The sequence below is a fragment of the Camponotus vicinus genome, unplaced genomic scaffold (assembly GCF_025532165.1).
Source record: "Camponotus vicinus isolate PSW18456_S1 unplaced genomic scaffold, iyCamVici1.0 SCAF_11, whole genome shotgun sequence".
In the NCBI taxonomy this organism is placed as follows: domain Eukaryota; kingdom Metazoa; phylum Arthropoda; class Insecta; order Hymenoptera; family Formicidae; genus Camponotus; species Camponotus vicinus.
This window is the reverse complement of record NW_028141947.1, coordinates 5201601-5218932: the sequence shown is the minus strand read 5'-3', so window position 1 is coordinate 5218932 and position 17332 is coordinate 5201601. Positions and strand designations below refer to the sequence as shown.

General features: G+C 27.9%; 2 protein-coding genes and 1 pseudogene across 4 annotated transcripts; 1 reads left to right on the top strand and 2 right to left on the bottom strand.

Moving 5' to 3' along the window:
• The window catches only part of LOC145961840 (aminopeptidase N-like), a 141754-nt pseudogene that overhangs the window by 19586 nt on the left and 104836 nt on the right, over positions 1 to 17332 (top strand).
• LOC145961630 (uncharacterized) lies at positions 10950 to 16595 on the bottom strand. 3 transcript variants are annotated; one of them, XM_083082058.1, is made up of 8 exons: positions 16242 to 16595; positions 15824 to 16018; positions 15641 to 15712; positions 15335 to 15541; positions 15060 to 15253; positions 14739 to 14898; positions 14464 to 14609; positions 10950 to 11087 (listed from the first exon to the last, which is right to left on the bottom strand). In XM_083082058.1, exons 1-7 carry the CDS (start codon positions 16561 to 16563, stop codon positions 14485 to 14487), a joined length of 1275 nt encoding a protein of 424 aa, XP_082938184.1. In that variant the 5' UTR covers positions 16564 to 16595; the 3' UTR covers positions 10950 to 11087; positions 14464 to 14484. The 3 variants fall into 3 exon arrangements, with proteins under 3 accessions (XP_082938184.1, XP_082938185.1, XP_082938183.1); XM_083082059.1 differs by lacking the exon at positions 10950 to 11087 and having other exon boundaries at positions 14460 to 14609; positions 16242 to 16423; positions 16523 to 16566; XM_083082057.1 differs by lacking the exon at positions 10950 to 11087 and having other exon boundaries at positions 14460 to 14609.
• LOC145961705 (uncharacterized) lies at positions 13105 to 14333 on the bottom strand. The gene has a single exon (XM_083082146.1). The coding sequence runs from the start codon at positions 14311 to 14313 to the stop codon at positions 13105 to 13107; it is 1209 nt and encodes a 402-aa protein (XP_082938272.1). The 5' UTR covers positions 14314 to 14333.

Below are 17332 nucleotides of genomic sequence, written 5' to 3'. Positions count from 1 at the left end.
ATATAACATAATGTAAAAATGAATAATCTTCTGCGAGCCACATAATTATGACTATATACAAGTTTTTAGGACTGTGTAGTAACATAACTGCAATCATAGAAGTTTATATATTTGCTGCGTAGCCAAGAATGATTGTAGAAATATCATATAATGATAATTATATGCCTATGCAGAAGATTATTTTCTCTCACATTATGTTATATTATTTATTATTATAACTATGCTGCAAATAAAAATAATTATTATTAATAATAAAAAGAGAGAAAAGCTTACCTATTTAGGAACATTTTCTTCAGATATGTCCATATTTTGTAAAACTTTTTTTCTGATAAATATCACTTCAAAATAAATAACTTCACAATTATTCTTTATTCTTGCACTAGACTGAACTAGAACTGAACTTGCACTGAATCAGTGCAAGCGAGAATTAAGAGTATAGGAGTATAGGAAATAAAAAACGCTTGAAGTGCAAGAGTAACATGACGTCACATCCCAGGCAGCACAGTGACATCTTCAGGACGTCCAGGACGGACATTACGGATATCCTGTGGATATCCTAATTTATTCCTAGGACATACTCAGGATATCCTGAGGAAGAACAAAAAATACCCGAATATTAGTTCCTAAGACATCCTCAGGATATCCTGTTAGGCATTCTCAGGATATCCGTCGGATAGCCTCAGAATGTTTTCCCATTCAGTATGTAATATTATTGAAACATTATTGCTGCCATATTTCAAATATTTGAAATATTGTACTTTTTAATAGTATTACAGAAATATTTCATGACCGTTTGTGTAACACTTCTGCTATGTTTCACTGTCCGTAATCATTTCAAATCGGCAACTTTGTCGAAAGATTTTAATAATATTACTGAAATATTATTATTCGTTTCTGATAAATGAATATCTTGGAAATTTATAAAAATATATAAATGCCCTCGCGGTATTAAGAATACTTTAATACGCAATAAACGTGCTATTTTCCATTTATCCGATTAATTTCAAATAATTTGTTTTTAAATTATTTTAAATTAAGTCAGTTTATCAGAAAACTGGCTAAAAAGAAGAAATATAGTTCGGATCTTATGTTATCCTTTATATAGCGCCTTCTTGTTGAAAAATTGAATACGATCCAAACAGCACACGAACGTCTCTTGGATTTCCTAAGGATGTCCTGCACGAATATAGGAGATATGCTGAGGATATCTGTTTGTAATTTTCGTACATTCTGAGGATGTCCTGAGGAATAGTAAATGAATGCCTCACATAAAGCCTAGGTATATCCTCAGGAGATTCTATTTCAAAGTCCTAAAGATATTTGCAGGATGTCCATAGGAAATCTTATAACTCTTAAAACATCTGCAATACATCCTAAATTGGTCCAGAATATATCGTTGAGATGCTTTATATGCTATTTTCAGGATTAATTTAGTTTATATCCAGCATATTTTTTCACATATTTTATATCGCATTGCTTGATTTGGCAGTTTATATGCCAAATATATGTTTGTATATGCAACGCATATATAATTTTTTAAATTTCTTCTTAAATAATCCTGAAAACATATGCTGGACATAATCTAAATTAATCCTTCAAATAGCATATATATAGTACACCGAAAGAATTGTACTCTCAACTTGAGAATATGCCACTTATCTTTAGAATATATTCTACTAAATAGACGCTAAGAGGATCCTCTTAAATTAAGAAGAAAATCTTCTAAAGAGATATTCTTATTAAATATTCTTATTAGATATTCTTAACATACAAATAAAAATTTCTTTAGATTTAATAAATTTTGCTGAAGTCAAAGAAATTTAATTATTGGTCTAAAAGTCTTTTTCCGTCTAATTTCAAATAATCTGTTTAATATTCTGAATCCTAACAAGGAATCCAGATTATTACATAAATTATTTTAAATTCAATTTAAAATTAAACTGATAAACAGATGATGTCAGAAAGAGGATCCTGCTCAAATGCACATAATCAGAGAACCTGTGTGTGAACAATGTCCTCTTTTTCGCACCACTGCTAAGAAAAAAAAATATACTTTAGATCTTACGTTAATACAAGTCCTTTATATACATTTTATGATAAATATTGCATACGAGAAAAGTTAAGAGTGGTGTCGTTGCGTAGCGGCAAATGAAGAAACATGTGTCATTGCACTGCACGCATGTCCCACACGCGGAAATCAAGTTGCGGCGCAGAAATCGCAAATTAAGAATATATTCTTATTCATTAAGAATATATTCTTATTCATTAAGAATATTTATTAAGAGAACTTATAAAGTATACATTTCAAGAATACAATTTTTCGGTGTATCAATCACATATTTTCTGAACTAATTTGGGATGTAATGAGGAACACAAAAAGATATCCTTAAAATATTTCTTATAGCCACGCAGGATTCCCTTAAAAATTCCAAAAAAACATCCTGAGCTGTTTGGATTATAATCCTGAAAACGTCTTGTGCTGTCTAGATAAGGAACGCAAAAGGATATCCTTAAAATATCTCTTACAGTTCCGCAGGACTCCCTTAAGAGATCCAAAAAATATTCTGAGCTGTTTGGCTTTATATCATATCCTGAATAAATCCTACGTATATCTCGAGGATATTTAGGATATATTCAGGATCATCCTGAGAATCATCTTGTGCTGTTTGGGGAGTTAGTTAAGTTTGGTGTAGCATCGCGTAGCGGCAAAGCGGAGAAACACATTCTAAATATGTATGTAATATTATATGTTTCCAAACAAACAAATATAAAACTTTTTTCTGAAATATTTCAGATACAAAGCTACAATTGAAATGTTAATGAAATATTTCTAAACATTATAATATTTTAGTAATATTACATGCCGAATGAGTTAAGCATTTATGCACTTATAAGCTTTGTTTTCACTCATTCCAGATAGTAAAAAACTCATCTAAAATGTGTTCACGATGTCTTGAGGAGTTTTATAAAATGTCTTCAGGATAGTCTTGGATATGCCTCAAGATATGTTTGGATAGGATATGTATGTATAGGACGATATTAGGACTTTTTATATTTGAATTTAATAAATATACATAGTGAACTCTCTAATGGAACAATGGACATTAAAGGAAGATTTATACCTTATTGAAATTTTTAACATCTTAAAATTATTTCAAATATTTTATTATAATTAATGAAGTTCGCAAATATACACATAAAATATTTAACATTAACATAAATATCTTAGAAATATCCCAGAGTATCCTGGACATATTCAGGATAATTCTGAAATTGTCCCAGGATATCCTAGACATATTCAGGATGATCCTGAGGATGTCTTGTGCTATCTGGGATATTAAATAAAATAAAATAAATAAACAGAATAATATTAATAATATTATTTATTATATTATTATTTATTATTTATAGATTATATATTATTATTTATTATATTATAAATTGTGAAAATGTTTATATTATAAATTTGACAAAATTTTAATTTTTATAATCTTTTTATAATTTTTTTATAAATTTTTAACCTATTACATTTTACTATTAGTCAAATATTACCTTTTGTAATTGGTATTGGTTATAACGATTGATTTGCCAAAAGAATCTCTCTATTTTTCAGCCGTTCGGAATCGGCATTAAACTGTAGGTCCCATATACGTGTGATAATCTGGTGCGCAACACAGGTATATAAAAGAGAGAGATCACTATGTTCGGACACGAACAAAAGGACTATGAATGAAGATAACGATTGATTTAACGCGATTGTAACTTTTATTATATTTTAACTTTATTTAACTATATGAGATATTGAGATATTAAACTATAAATATTATAAAACCTTTTAAATATTGTAAAATCTTTTTTATTTTAATCTTTAAGATCTTTACATTTGACAGTTACTTTACTTTCGTTTGAAATTGCACACGAGTGCTTTGCACTGCTTACTCTATCTCCAGACCGAAGGCAGTGCAGTGAACTCGTGCACTCAGTTCAGCTACACTGGAATAACGAACAGTTACACCAGTTCCGGAATAAAAAACGCTTTAGTGTACACTTTTTGAACTAGTTCAGTTAGTGCAGGAATAAAAAACAGACCTTATAACTTCACAATTTAATAATAATTACTGACAACAATTTATTATCATCAATAACAATAATTTGACATATAGGGTTATGTCAATTATTATTCCCGCCACTACTTCGAGATGTCTTAACTTCAACTCAAGTATAATTTCCTATACGGTTGCTTAGAACGAATCTTATTGGTGAATCATTTTGCTTCTTAGATTCACTCGCAGCCAATGAGAAGACGTATAGACGAAATAATATTTATTTTTCTGCTTTTTATTAATAAAACAAATAACGATAATTATATGCTTGAAACCTTCCTTGATTAATAAGAAATTGATGTGCAAAAGATGATATCGAAATAAAGTTTAAAGTTTAAAGTTATCGAGAATACCCGTTACAATCAATCCGAACTCGATAACGCATATTCCCTTTACCGTAGGTTTGCAGTAGTCGGGAGTAAAAAAGCTTTTTCATTTTCATTAATTTTAGATTATGTTTTTATATAAATATATAGATAATAACAAATAATATTATATAATCTAATGCAATTTGATTATTTATATAATTAAAAAATTGGATTAAATTTATGGATTTATTTATTATTGGATTAAATAAAATTTCTTGTACAACTATTATATATACTCAATTTTAGTGCAAAATAATTTCATATATATAATATTTTACAATCCGTTTTTCTATTTACTTATAATTTTTGATACCTTTTTTATCTGGATAAATGTACAAAAACAGATACTTATATTGATAAATCTATCTGAAAGAATTATAGTCGCTATATAATTTATTTGTTATCGGTAGGATATTATCGGGTCAATTACGATATCGAGAATTGGCGAAAAATTGCAAGTTATCTAAATTCTGAAAATTATATGCAAATACATGTTCTTAATCGTGCCCAAATTATCGATGACGCTTTCCACTTAATGGTAACAGGTCAACTTAATTCCACTGTATTTTGGAATATCACGAAATATCTATTACGAGAAACAGATTACGTAGCATGGTATCCTATGTTCAAAGCCTTAGAATATCTGTCCAATATCTTTCTATTTTCGGAAACAAATTTTGAAAACATCAAGGTAAATATTATAAATTGTCAATAATGATGTTAAATATACTAAAACATACTTATTACATATATTAATAATCATTAATCATTATTACATATATTAATAATTAATAATTATTACATATATTAACAAAAATTACATATATTAATAAATTATGCGCTTTTATAACAATAATTATCATATACTTTTCAAAAAGAGACATACAATAAAATACATGTAGCTAAAAAAATTTGATTACATTTTCTAAATATATTTTGGATGAAAGATAATCTATTTGTAAATTAATATTCGAATAGAATATGTAGGGGAGACCGGAGACAAAAGTAACAGCGTCATGAAAGTAACAAGCCTCCTACTAAACTACACAATATGTTGAATAATTTATACTATATATATTATTTATACTATACCCACACGGAACATGACATCCATTGGAGGTCCCTATAACCTCCATATCTTCATGTGACCTCTATCTCCACGGTGGATGTTCAATGGAAATAGAAATCCATATTATCTCCACGGTAGATGTCGTTTGTAAATTCATCATGGATGTCCATTAGACGTCGATTATGGATGTATGATAGATGTGTACACATTTCTCTTAACATAAATAATTTTTATCAATTATTTTTCCTAGTATTGGTAAATATTATTTTTTGTTACTTTATCTTATATCTCACTAATAATTATAGTCAGTGGAAGTAAAATTTTACTGTAAAATCAGTAATCGCGCTAGTTCGTTCGTTTACCGCTATGGTGCGCTATTTTTCTCGTACTTGAGTTTTAGTCATGAGAATTATATAAAGCTTGCAAAAGGCGACAGATAAAATTAAAAGTATTACTTCGATCTAACTTCTGATACAGTTTCAATAGAGGAACTTCAGATATTAAATCGATTTTATAAGTCGGACAAGTAAATGTCCGGCCAATAAACGAAAATGATCCGTTCATTATCTATTTGTTACTCGATATAACGTACATATGACATCCATGAAAGCTCGACAAAATATCTATAATTACTCCATATAACGTATATCTGACATCCATAAGAGCTCCACAAAATATCTATAATTACTCCATAGAACGTACATATGACATCCATGAACGCTTCATTCAATATCTATAATTACTCCATATAACGTACATATGACATCTATGAATACGTCTAATGGATGTCGAATGGAGGTATGAAATGCGGAACTGTGGATGTCTAGTAGATGTTTACGGGACGTTTCATAAGCATGGTCTAATGGAGGTTTCAAATCTCCATGGTAGACGTCTAGTGGACATCCATTAGAGGTTTTTGTTCCGTGTGGGTATAGTTAAACGAGTACGTCCCGATTCTCTTCCTTTTCAGCTAATTGTTGTAGAACGATTGCACCAATTGCACATGCAGGAGTGAAATTAGTGTATTTGCATTATTCACCTAAGTATTTCTTGTTTTAGTTTTTTTGTATCTATGCCTAATTAAAGTGTATATATTGACGTAATTATTTGCCGGTGTATTCTTCTAAAATGTATTCATAAGTTTTTATTGTTGATTTGGCTAAGTCTTGCATCATATTTAGATTATAATGCTTTTATTCTAAAAAATGTGTTTGGGGACAAATGTAACACGACACTTTGTGGACGAAAGTAACATGTTTCAATGCTTAGAATGTAAGAGCTGGTCCCATAATAACTGTACCAAAGGCGATTCTTATTACGTATGCCATAATTGTGATTCGGAATAGATATCAATCTCTTTTGTATAAGTAATTATCATACAATTTTTACACTACTAGAACAATACAAGCGCGCGCTACGCGCGCGCCATTTATTTTATGTACATAAATATAAACAAATACAAATCTCAGTTCCAAATTGTTTCAGAAAAAAAAATATATATAGGGGAGACCGGGAACAAAAGTAACATTTTTTGTATTACAGGTCAGCTATTAATTATCGACAGAGATATAATAAAAAAGATTATATATTAAAAAACTATTTATTATTCTATTATTATACTTATGTTTCAATCTCAAATGATAGATATTTAAAGAGCTACTATAGCTTTTCGCAAGTACGTTGATTGTTACTTTTATCCTGGGGTCTGGGACGAAAGTAACATAGTCTGGGGATAAAAGTACCAGTTCTTATTTTCGCGAAAATATAATAAATATGACTTTTTTTCAATTTAAGGCAACTTTTATTATAATCTTTTATTAAACAAGATAACTTTTATTATAATTTTTATTATAAACTTGTATTATATTAAAATAAAAAATAAAATAAATATTTATTTTTATCATCTTTGAAAAACTTAAAAGAAATAATCTTCGTTAAGCAAAATAATTATAAATAATATTATAAAATAATTATATTTAATATCACATCAGTTTTGTGCTTTTTTAAGTCTAAATAATAGTTTAATTCTAAGTAATAGTGTAATAATTGTATGATAACTACTAATACAAAAAAGATTGGTATCTATTCCGATTCACAATTATGGCATACGTAATAAGAATCGCCTTTGGTACAGTTATTATGGGACCAGTCCTTACACTCTAAGCATCGAAACATGTTACTTTCGTCCACAGAGTGTCGTGTTATTTTTGTCTTCGGACACATTTTTTAGAATAAAAGCATTATAACCCAAATATGATGCAAGACTTATCCAAATCATCTATAAATACTTAAGAATATATTTTAGAAGAATGCACCGGCAAATAATTATATCAATATATACACTTTAATTAGGCATAGATACAAAAAAACTAAAACAAGAAATATTTACGTGAATAATGCAAATACACTAATTTCACTCCTGCATGTGCAACTGGAGCGATCGTTCTACAACAATTAGCTGAAAAGGAAGAGCATTAGGGCGTATGTGTTTGACTGTATAGTACAAATTATTCAATATATTGTGTAGGTTAGTAGTAGGCTTATTACTTTCATGACACTATTACTTTTGTCCCCAGTCTCCCCTATATATTTATTCATATATTTTTAATTTTTAATATTATATATATATATATTTTACACACACACATATATATTCATATAGTTTTAATTTTAAATATTATATATATATATATATATATGTGTGTGTGTGTGTGTGTGTGTGTGTGTGTGTGTGTGTGTGTATACACACACACACACACACATACAGGGTGACCCATTTTAACTTAGGCAGCCAAATAACTCGAAAAATAAGCAAGATAGAGAAAAATGTTTTAGACAAAAGTTGTATGGTTTCGAGGGGGCCATAAGATGGTATCATTGGTTTGACCTTGAAGAGTCATTTGAAGGTCACGTGAAGGTCACTTCAATTTTTTTAAATGGAACATCCTATATATTTTTGTACATTCTTGTAGTTCATCTCGAGAGCTTTCCAAAACACTATAATTAAGTACATTTTCGTTAAGTACTTTTTGAGTTATGAGGCTTGAAATAATTTCTTAATTTTACATAAACCGTAAAATATCTTGTAAAATATTCATTTTTCGATTACCTTACCTTAATAGTTTTATGTACAAAATAATGAGAGGAATCAATTGGTGTAAAGAAAACACATAGTTGTTTCGAAGAAAAAATATGTAATTTGCAATTAACAATTCCATATTTTTTCTTAAAAACAACTATGTGTTTTCTTTACACCAATTGATTCCTCTCATTATTTTGTACATAAAAGTATTAAGGTAAGATAATCGAAAAATGAATATTTTACAAGATATTTTACGGTTTATGTAAAATTAAGAAATTATTTCAAGCATCATAACTCAAAAAGTACTTAACGGAAAGGTACTTAATTATAGTGTTTTGGAAAGCTCTCGAAATAAGCTACAAGAATGTGCAAAAATATATAGGGTATTCCATTTAAAAAAATTGAAGTGACCTTCACGTGACCTTCAAATGACTCTTCAAGGTCAAACCAATGATACCATCTTATGGCCCCCTCGAAACCATACAACTTTTGTCTAAAACATTTTTCTCTATCTTGCTTATTTTTCGAGTTATTTGGCTGCCTAAGTTAAAATGGGTCACCCTGTATATATTTCTCATATATTTTTTATTTTTTTAAATTAAAACCACTAAAAATATAATTTTAATTATGTTTAAAAAAATAATTATATTTAAGATTATAAATTATTTCTGTTTTTTTTAATTTTATTTGTTAAATATCAATTAGATTTACGTTGTATCATTTAACTAAAAATAATATTCTTTTTAAAAAATTACGTTTTTCATACATTTATAAATTGTTACTAAGAACTTTAAACTTTTATGAGAAAAAATGCTTATAAATTTATATCTTTTATGAATCTTTTTTTATTTGAAATTTTATTATTAATTTAATTTAAAATAGAGAAATTTTGCATCTTTCTATTATATATTTCTATATTTTTATTACATATTTTTATAAATCAAATCAAATAAAAAATGAAAATATCTAAAATATCTAAAATTGTCTATACATATAAATTAATATTTTAAAGTTTAGAAATATAATTCTTTATACACATAATTTTTGACACAAGCATTATCTCTTTGATTACCTAGAAAAACTTTTAATGCTTGCCAAGAACGAACTCGTGAGAAAGCAACATAAAGTTGCCCATGATTAAAAATATCTTTGCGAAGATCAAGACCTACTCTATCAAACGTCTGTCCTTGTGATTTATTAATTGTCATAGCAAAAGCTAATTTTACAGGAAATTGTCTTCTTGAAAAAGTAAAAGGATAAACGTTTTCACAATATAATGTTATGCGATTTAGAAAAACAATATCTCCTGTTTTATCACCTGTTAAAATTTTACACTTCAATAAATGATCAGTAAGTTCTATAATCATTAATCTAGTACCATTACAAAGACCTTCATTAATACTAAGATTTCTGATCAACATAATAATACAATTTGGTCTTAATCGTAATTCATGAGGAGGAAGAGATGATGGAGATAAACTATTTAGATATTCTGGTAACAAAGCTTCTCCAATATCATTGTCACCACAATTTACAGTACTATCTATACTCGTATAAATTCGTTCACCAGTTATATCTAATAATTCTACAATTTTTTTATTGATTTCATCTACATCAATATTTCTTGCAGAAAGTATAGCACATTTAGTTATTTTATCAAATTCCTTTTTTCGTATTAAATCACCATATATATCTTCTACAATATCAACATTAATAGGTGCTATGCAACATTCAGGAATTTGTATATTATCATTGGAATCATTTAATATACCATCTTCCATATCTAATAAAAATTTTGCAAATTCAATTTCTTCTGGAAGAACTCGCATATTTTGTATCAAAGAATAATTTACAAAATGTTTCCAAATAGGACTAAATTTGATAGAAAGATTCACAATTTCACTTCGAGTGCCACGTACTTTAATAGGGAGAAGTTGTCTAAAATCACCACCCAATATAACAATTTTTCCACCAAAAGGTAAATCATTATTCATAATATCACGCAAGGTACGATCCATAATCTCTAAAGCATATTGTGGGGCCATTGGTGCTTCATCCCAAATATAAATATCTGTTTCTTTTAAATATTGAGCTTCTTTTGATTGGATTTTAATAGCAGATGATGAATCAGCAAATAATGGAACTGGTAATCCAAACGTTTTATGAATCGTTCTTCCAGCAGGTAATAACGTCGCTGCAATGCCCGTAAAAGCCATTGTACATACGCGTTTATTTTTAATTTTAGCTAAATAATAAATACCCAGGTAGCAAGCACACGTCATTTTGACGTCCCAAATTGGTCATTTACTGACTACTTTTGACGTCATGACTTGACGTTTTTATGACATAAAAATGACGGTCTAATGTCACAGACTGTTGACGTCACGAAAAGAACCACATTTTGACGACATTTCATGACGTCTTTTCTGATTAATATAATGACGTTATTAAGACGTTCTTAGGCCCTGCGCACAATAGAAAAATTAGAAATAAATATTAAATATATTAGGAATAATAATTATTTTAAAATAATTATTATTTCTAATATTTAATATTTATTCCTAATATCTTTTTTATAGTGCGCAGAGTTTTAATATAGTTATCAATTAATGGGTACGGGCGCGCGCGCCCACACACACACACACACACACACACACACACACACCGCACACATATACAGGGTGTCCGGTGTATCAGGTGACCAAAAAAAAACTCTTGTAGCTTACCTTTTCAAAACATGGAAGTACAACATATATTAAAGTATTTTTTCATTGAGTACTTTTCGAGTTATAAGGCTTGAAATAATTGCCTTAATTTTACATAAACTATAAAATATGTAGTAAAATTTTCATTTTCCGATTATCTTACTTTAATACTTTTATGTACAAAATAATGAGAGGAATTAATTGGTGTAAAGAAAACACATAATTGTTTCGAAAAAAATATGTAATTTGCAATTAACAATTAGATTTTTTTTTTGAAACAATTATGTGTTTTCTTTACACCAATTGATTCCTTTCATTATTTTGTACATAAAAGTATTAAAGTAAGATAATCGAAAATGAATATTTTAATAGATATTTTATGGTTTATGTAAAATTAAGGCAATTATTTTGAGCCTCATAACTTGAAAAGTACTCAATGAAAAAATACTTCAATATAGTGTTTTGAAGAGCCCTCGAGGTAAGCTACAAGAGTTTTTTTTGGTTACCTGATACACTGGACACCCTGTATATAAAACTTGGATGAAATATGTAAATATATGTATATATAAATTTTTTATTATTATTATCACATTTTAATATAAACAAAAATTTATTAATATATTATACTGATATAATTATTATAAAATAAATTGTAAACTTATTATAATAACTATAATATAAAAACTTGTTATTAAATTTTACACTTATAATGTATATTTGTAATTATTAATAGTCATCTTAAATTGCACAATATGCATTGCACAATATGCATTATGATTGTTTAATATGCACTATGATTGTTTAAATTATTTGAAATAAGTATTCATAAATATTAAATTAAAAATTAATAATAAAAAAATATTAATCAATGTGTATGATTGGAAAACAAACATAAGTATTATCATTAATATAAGGTACTACAATACATTTGCTGCTAATGAGACTAATAGGCCATATTTTGAGATTACTGAAATTTTTGAGAATATATATATTAAGTAGAGATGAGTCGCACGGATATAAATATAATGGTGATTGTTTAATAAAATGTTTTCCAATAATAAAAATATCACCTTTTGTTGTTTCTACAATATTATGTATTTCTATTACTTCTGTGTTGTCTCTTAAATTACAATAACTGTCTGCAATGCTGTAGCGATTGATAGAAAATAACAAATTTGTAAAACTGATTTTTTTATATTGTTTGTACCATTGACAAGAACTATAATTTAATAAAGGTCCATTTTTATGTTCCATGTCAACAAAATATTTAGCTTTGACTTCTTTTAAGTTACATTTATTTATTTCTAAGAAACAAGAATTTATTTCTTGAACTCGACGATGTAATTGCTGTAATGGATTACTAGAAGATCTTATTAATTTTTTTAAATGACCTAGATAATTTTCAAACGGAAACGCAGAATATTCATCTAAAGGACCATAAATTTCTACGTCGTCGCATATATGTGTTAAGAGATGAATATTGTAAACAGCAAATTCCAGACCGTACAATTTACTTTTGCAATGATTGATAAAAGCTAGTAGGCATTCTCGTGCAAATGGAATTCCAAAATCATTTATATGTTTTTGTGATATTAATATGGAAATAGCAACATGCAATAATAGAAAATTTTTATAAATAGCTTTGTCTACAATATCTTTTAAAACTAAAGGACCGATGTAAATCAAAAAAGTTCTAAACTCTGTGGCTTTCCAATACGCTAACTCATTTAAGGACCGAGGTTTTCTATTAAACTCCAATGGAATAAATGGCCGTAAATTAATGAGACGTTGTGAGAGAAATTTGTACCTTTCTGTTAGGTAATCTAACGTTTAATGGACCTCCAACCCATGTATTTAATAGCTTTCTCATTACGCCTAAGCAAATGTTATGCATGTAGTCTGTGGGAAAAGATGTTATTAAATCTATAGGTAAATCTATTAAAGGAGATAAGCCATGATGGTGGTCATCATCTATCTGTTTCCTAAAAGAATCATCTGTGCGCTTTTGAGCTGTTTCACTTGTAAAAACAACTTTATTTTTATAATATTCTCCAGGTTCGATACATTTATCACATGAAGAATACCCCGAATGTGTCTTTGTACATTTTAGAAAAGCACGAGCAGGAGCATCGCATATAAAACTATGGATTTCTATTTTAAAGTGATTCCCATTAAAATCAAATCCATTTTTTAATAAATCATTTAATTCATCTATAAAATTCCTTAGAAAAAGATTTAAAGGTTTAGGCTTTGACGTGCCACAAAAAATTGAAATAATAAATGGAATACTACGAAAATTTTTAATAAGTCCGAGAATAGGCCATAGTTGTAATTTGTTACTTTTAAACAATGGGATACCATCTACATTAAAACAGATTTTTAATGTTTCACCAGGTTCTAAACATTCTTGGGTATACTTTTGTGACAATACATTTTTCAAAGCTATGTTCAAACCTAAATAACAAAATTCTCCAGTTTCTAATTTATTAATTCGTGTAAAACTTGGAGTGTTCAATAAGGTACGAGAATCTAATGGTAATTCAGGGTGATAGGGGGAAAGTATGTGCAAAAGATCTGTTAGAGCTAAATGTGATATGTGTCTTTCAGTGGCCCATTTCATTAATTCATACATAAAATTACTCTGATTATCTAAGCTACTGTTTATATTTGTGTCAGAAGAATTATTTATTACCTTATTAGAAAAATCAGATACGGCATTAATAGTTAAATAGTTATCATTTTGAAAATTTGAAGAGACAATTACATTTTCAAAATTTTCATTATTGCTCGTTTTATTATTAGTACTCCTATTAGTATCTAAATCACTTAATGATCCATTATATATTTCGTTTGATAGATTCAAATTATTACAAGGTATTCTATTAGAAACATTAGCAGCAAATATTTTGTTTACAGCTTGCGTTACTCTTCGATATTGTTGGCGCCGTCCAACAAATTCTTTACGTTTACGTCTAGTTTTTAACATAATGATAAATTTTGCAAATAAACGAAAACAAAAGATATAATATTTTGATAACTAATTATTAAAGTGAATAATGCAAACTTAAAACGTGAAATTAATAAAATTAATATTAATTTATCAATAGACAAAATAAAAATAAAAAATAATACATACGTGTAGAATATAATACAATATTTATAACTTTTCTCGATTTCTTTTCAAACTTTCCTTTAATCTATCAGAAGCATGTTTTAACCAAGTTTTGATTGCATCTTCAATATTTTTTTCCGTGGTTGAAGGTGATTTTATTTGTACAGCGCCTACAACAAAACAGAAAAATTTTATACAATTTATTTATAATGAATTATATATATTATATCAAGAGAGAAATTTTATTTTTAATCAATTTTAATTAATTTTTGTAAAATATTTAATGTTGTCAAACTTACGGACTACCACAGTCTTCAAAGAAAGCTTCTCAAAAGCTTCCTTATTTTTTTGTCCTGCAAAGTTGAAACTTTTCGCAAGTTCGTTAGTAAAAACGTATTTTAAAATTTTATTAGTTCTTGCAGTAATAGTGTCACCTCCTAGTGTTGATAAGAACAATGACTGTAAAATAATAAGAAAAATTAACATTAATGCATGCATAGGCACATATACATATACACAACATATACATACACACACATATAATAGTAGTAGTAGTAATAGTAATAATAGTATATGTCTGTATATGTATGTTAAAATATGTATTTTGAATAAAATTATACCACAGCGTGCTTATTTTCACGGGAGCTAAAATAATTTTCTAATAATTGCAATTCTTCACGTGTTTTCAATGGAAATTCAACAGGACAATCATCTGGGATAGAGAGTATGCCACCTTTAGTATTGGAATGCCTTAATATTCCATAAATTTCTTTAACTTGTTCTCGCACCTTTTTTATTTCAATAAAAATTTGTTCTGAAAAAATTAATATAAACAGGCATTCTAGTATATAAACAAAATATTTTTTTTATTTTATAGAATAATAATAAGACATACCAGTAAAGCTACGAAAATATGGTCCTTCATACGATTCATTAAGAATTGAATTTACAGACTCTGATCGAGAACTGATGTTTGTGGAAACAGTTGAAGATGGTGATGATATTGTGGTTTTATTTAAAGAATTTATATCCTTTGATCTCGTAGTAATGATATTGTGTGCAGAAATATCAGAAGAATCTGAATTTATGTCTTGTTGCGATACTATAATATAACAAATTTAAAAAAAATACAAACATTAAAAACAAAATTTTAAAAATATGATGCTTTATTTTTTTTTAATATTTTGCTATTTCTTTATACCTGTTTCTAGAGGGCCTTTTGATGTCATAGGCATTGATGTTAAACATCTTTGTTTATCTTGTAGCGCATGTGCTAAACAGTAATGCTTAGATAATAAATTGCTTCCAATATTTACAAAAAGATAAAATTAGATTTATATTTATTAATTAAAAATTTAAATTTTTAATTGAAAAATATTTTTACCAAATGTGGATATCTTTGATGGTCGATGTAAAGAATGGTCATTTTCATCATCTTCTTCTTCACTTGTAGATATGTATTTAGAATTTCGTTTTGGCTGTCTTTTCTTTGGTTGCTCTTTATCTTCCACTGTAGAAGACTGTACATCAGAAAATTCTTCACACTTTTTTAGTTTCTTATTAGCTTTCTGATATTCATCTATAATTAACAAAGATAAAATTGTTAAAGGCAAGTTTTATAAACATAACCTAATTTTATGCAATAAAATTTGTTAATTAAAAATATTACAATATACAATATAATATTAATTAACTAAATAAGCAATTAATATATTCAATATACTCAATACACACAGATACACACACACACACACACACACTCACACTCACCCACACACACACATAAATATATGTATACGTACCACAAGAAAAAAGTATTTGTTTTATACCGTATAATGTCCATGTTTGATCTTTCGGTTTTTCTTCAAGGATGAGAGCTTTCTTAAATTGTGCACCAGTTTTATACGGAGGCCACCAAACCTCTTTTTTTCGTGGCGTTAACCATGAACGATGTACTAAAGCAATTGATGTTTCAGCAAGATCACTAGCAATAAATTCGACGCCAACAAAAGTCATTTTAGTAATTATATAATCAAGAAAATATATTGCGTATAAATATATGAAATAATAAAAAAGTTTATACGAAATGTTTTCGCTTGCGTCTGAACAAGGACGGACTTGCATACGGAGAAGCACATGGACCTAACATAGATGACTGATAATTTTTTCGCGCCGATATAACAAAATATGCGCAATAAACGACGCATGCGCGTAATCTGTTTCACGCACTTGACGTTCACAATGCTCGTGACATTAAATACGTAAATTAAATGAATGTAGGACTTAAATATTACGTCATACTGACGTACTATATGATGACGTCATTATAAAATAAATGTAGGACTTAAATATTACATCATACTAACGTAAAATAATGACGTCCTTATAATGTCATTCAAATGACTTATATATGATGTCAATTTTTGGTCACTTGACGTCATTCGTACGAACATGACTAGTATTTGACGTCAAAATGACGAACCTTTGCTACCTGGGTAGTTGTATATATAAATATTTTCCCTGATCCACCCGGACCATCGATATAAAAACAATAATTATTATTAGTATCACTATCTAATCTATTTAATATAAGATCGACTATTTCTTTTTGCTTCTCATTTAATTGTTTGTATTGTTCGGTACCTATTTCCATAGCTTCTTCAAGTGTCACGTAATCTTCCTCTGTACTATTTTCTGTTAACTGTTCCATTTGTGGAAAATCGGCAAGACTTTTACCTTCAGCACGAAGTATACTATTTATTTGTTCATATGCTTTATTTTGTCCTTGTAACATACCAAAATGTCGGATGTAATCTTCTGACATTGCTATTTTAAAACTTTCCCATAACTGTTCTGGCTGTAATGGCTGACAGTGTAATAATATACGAACAAA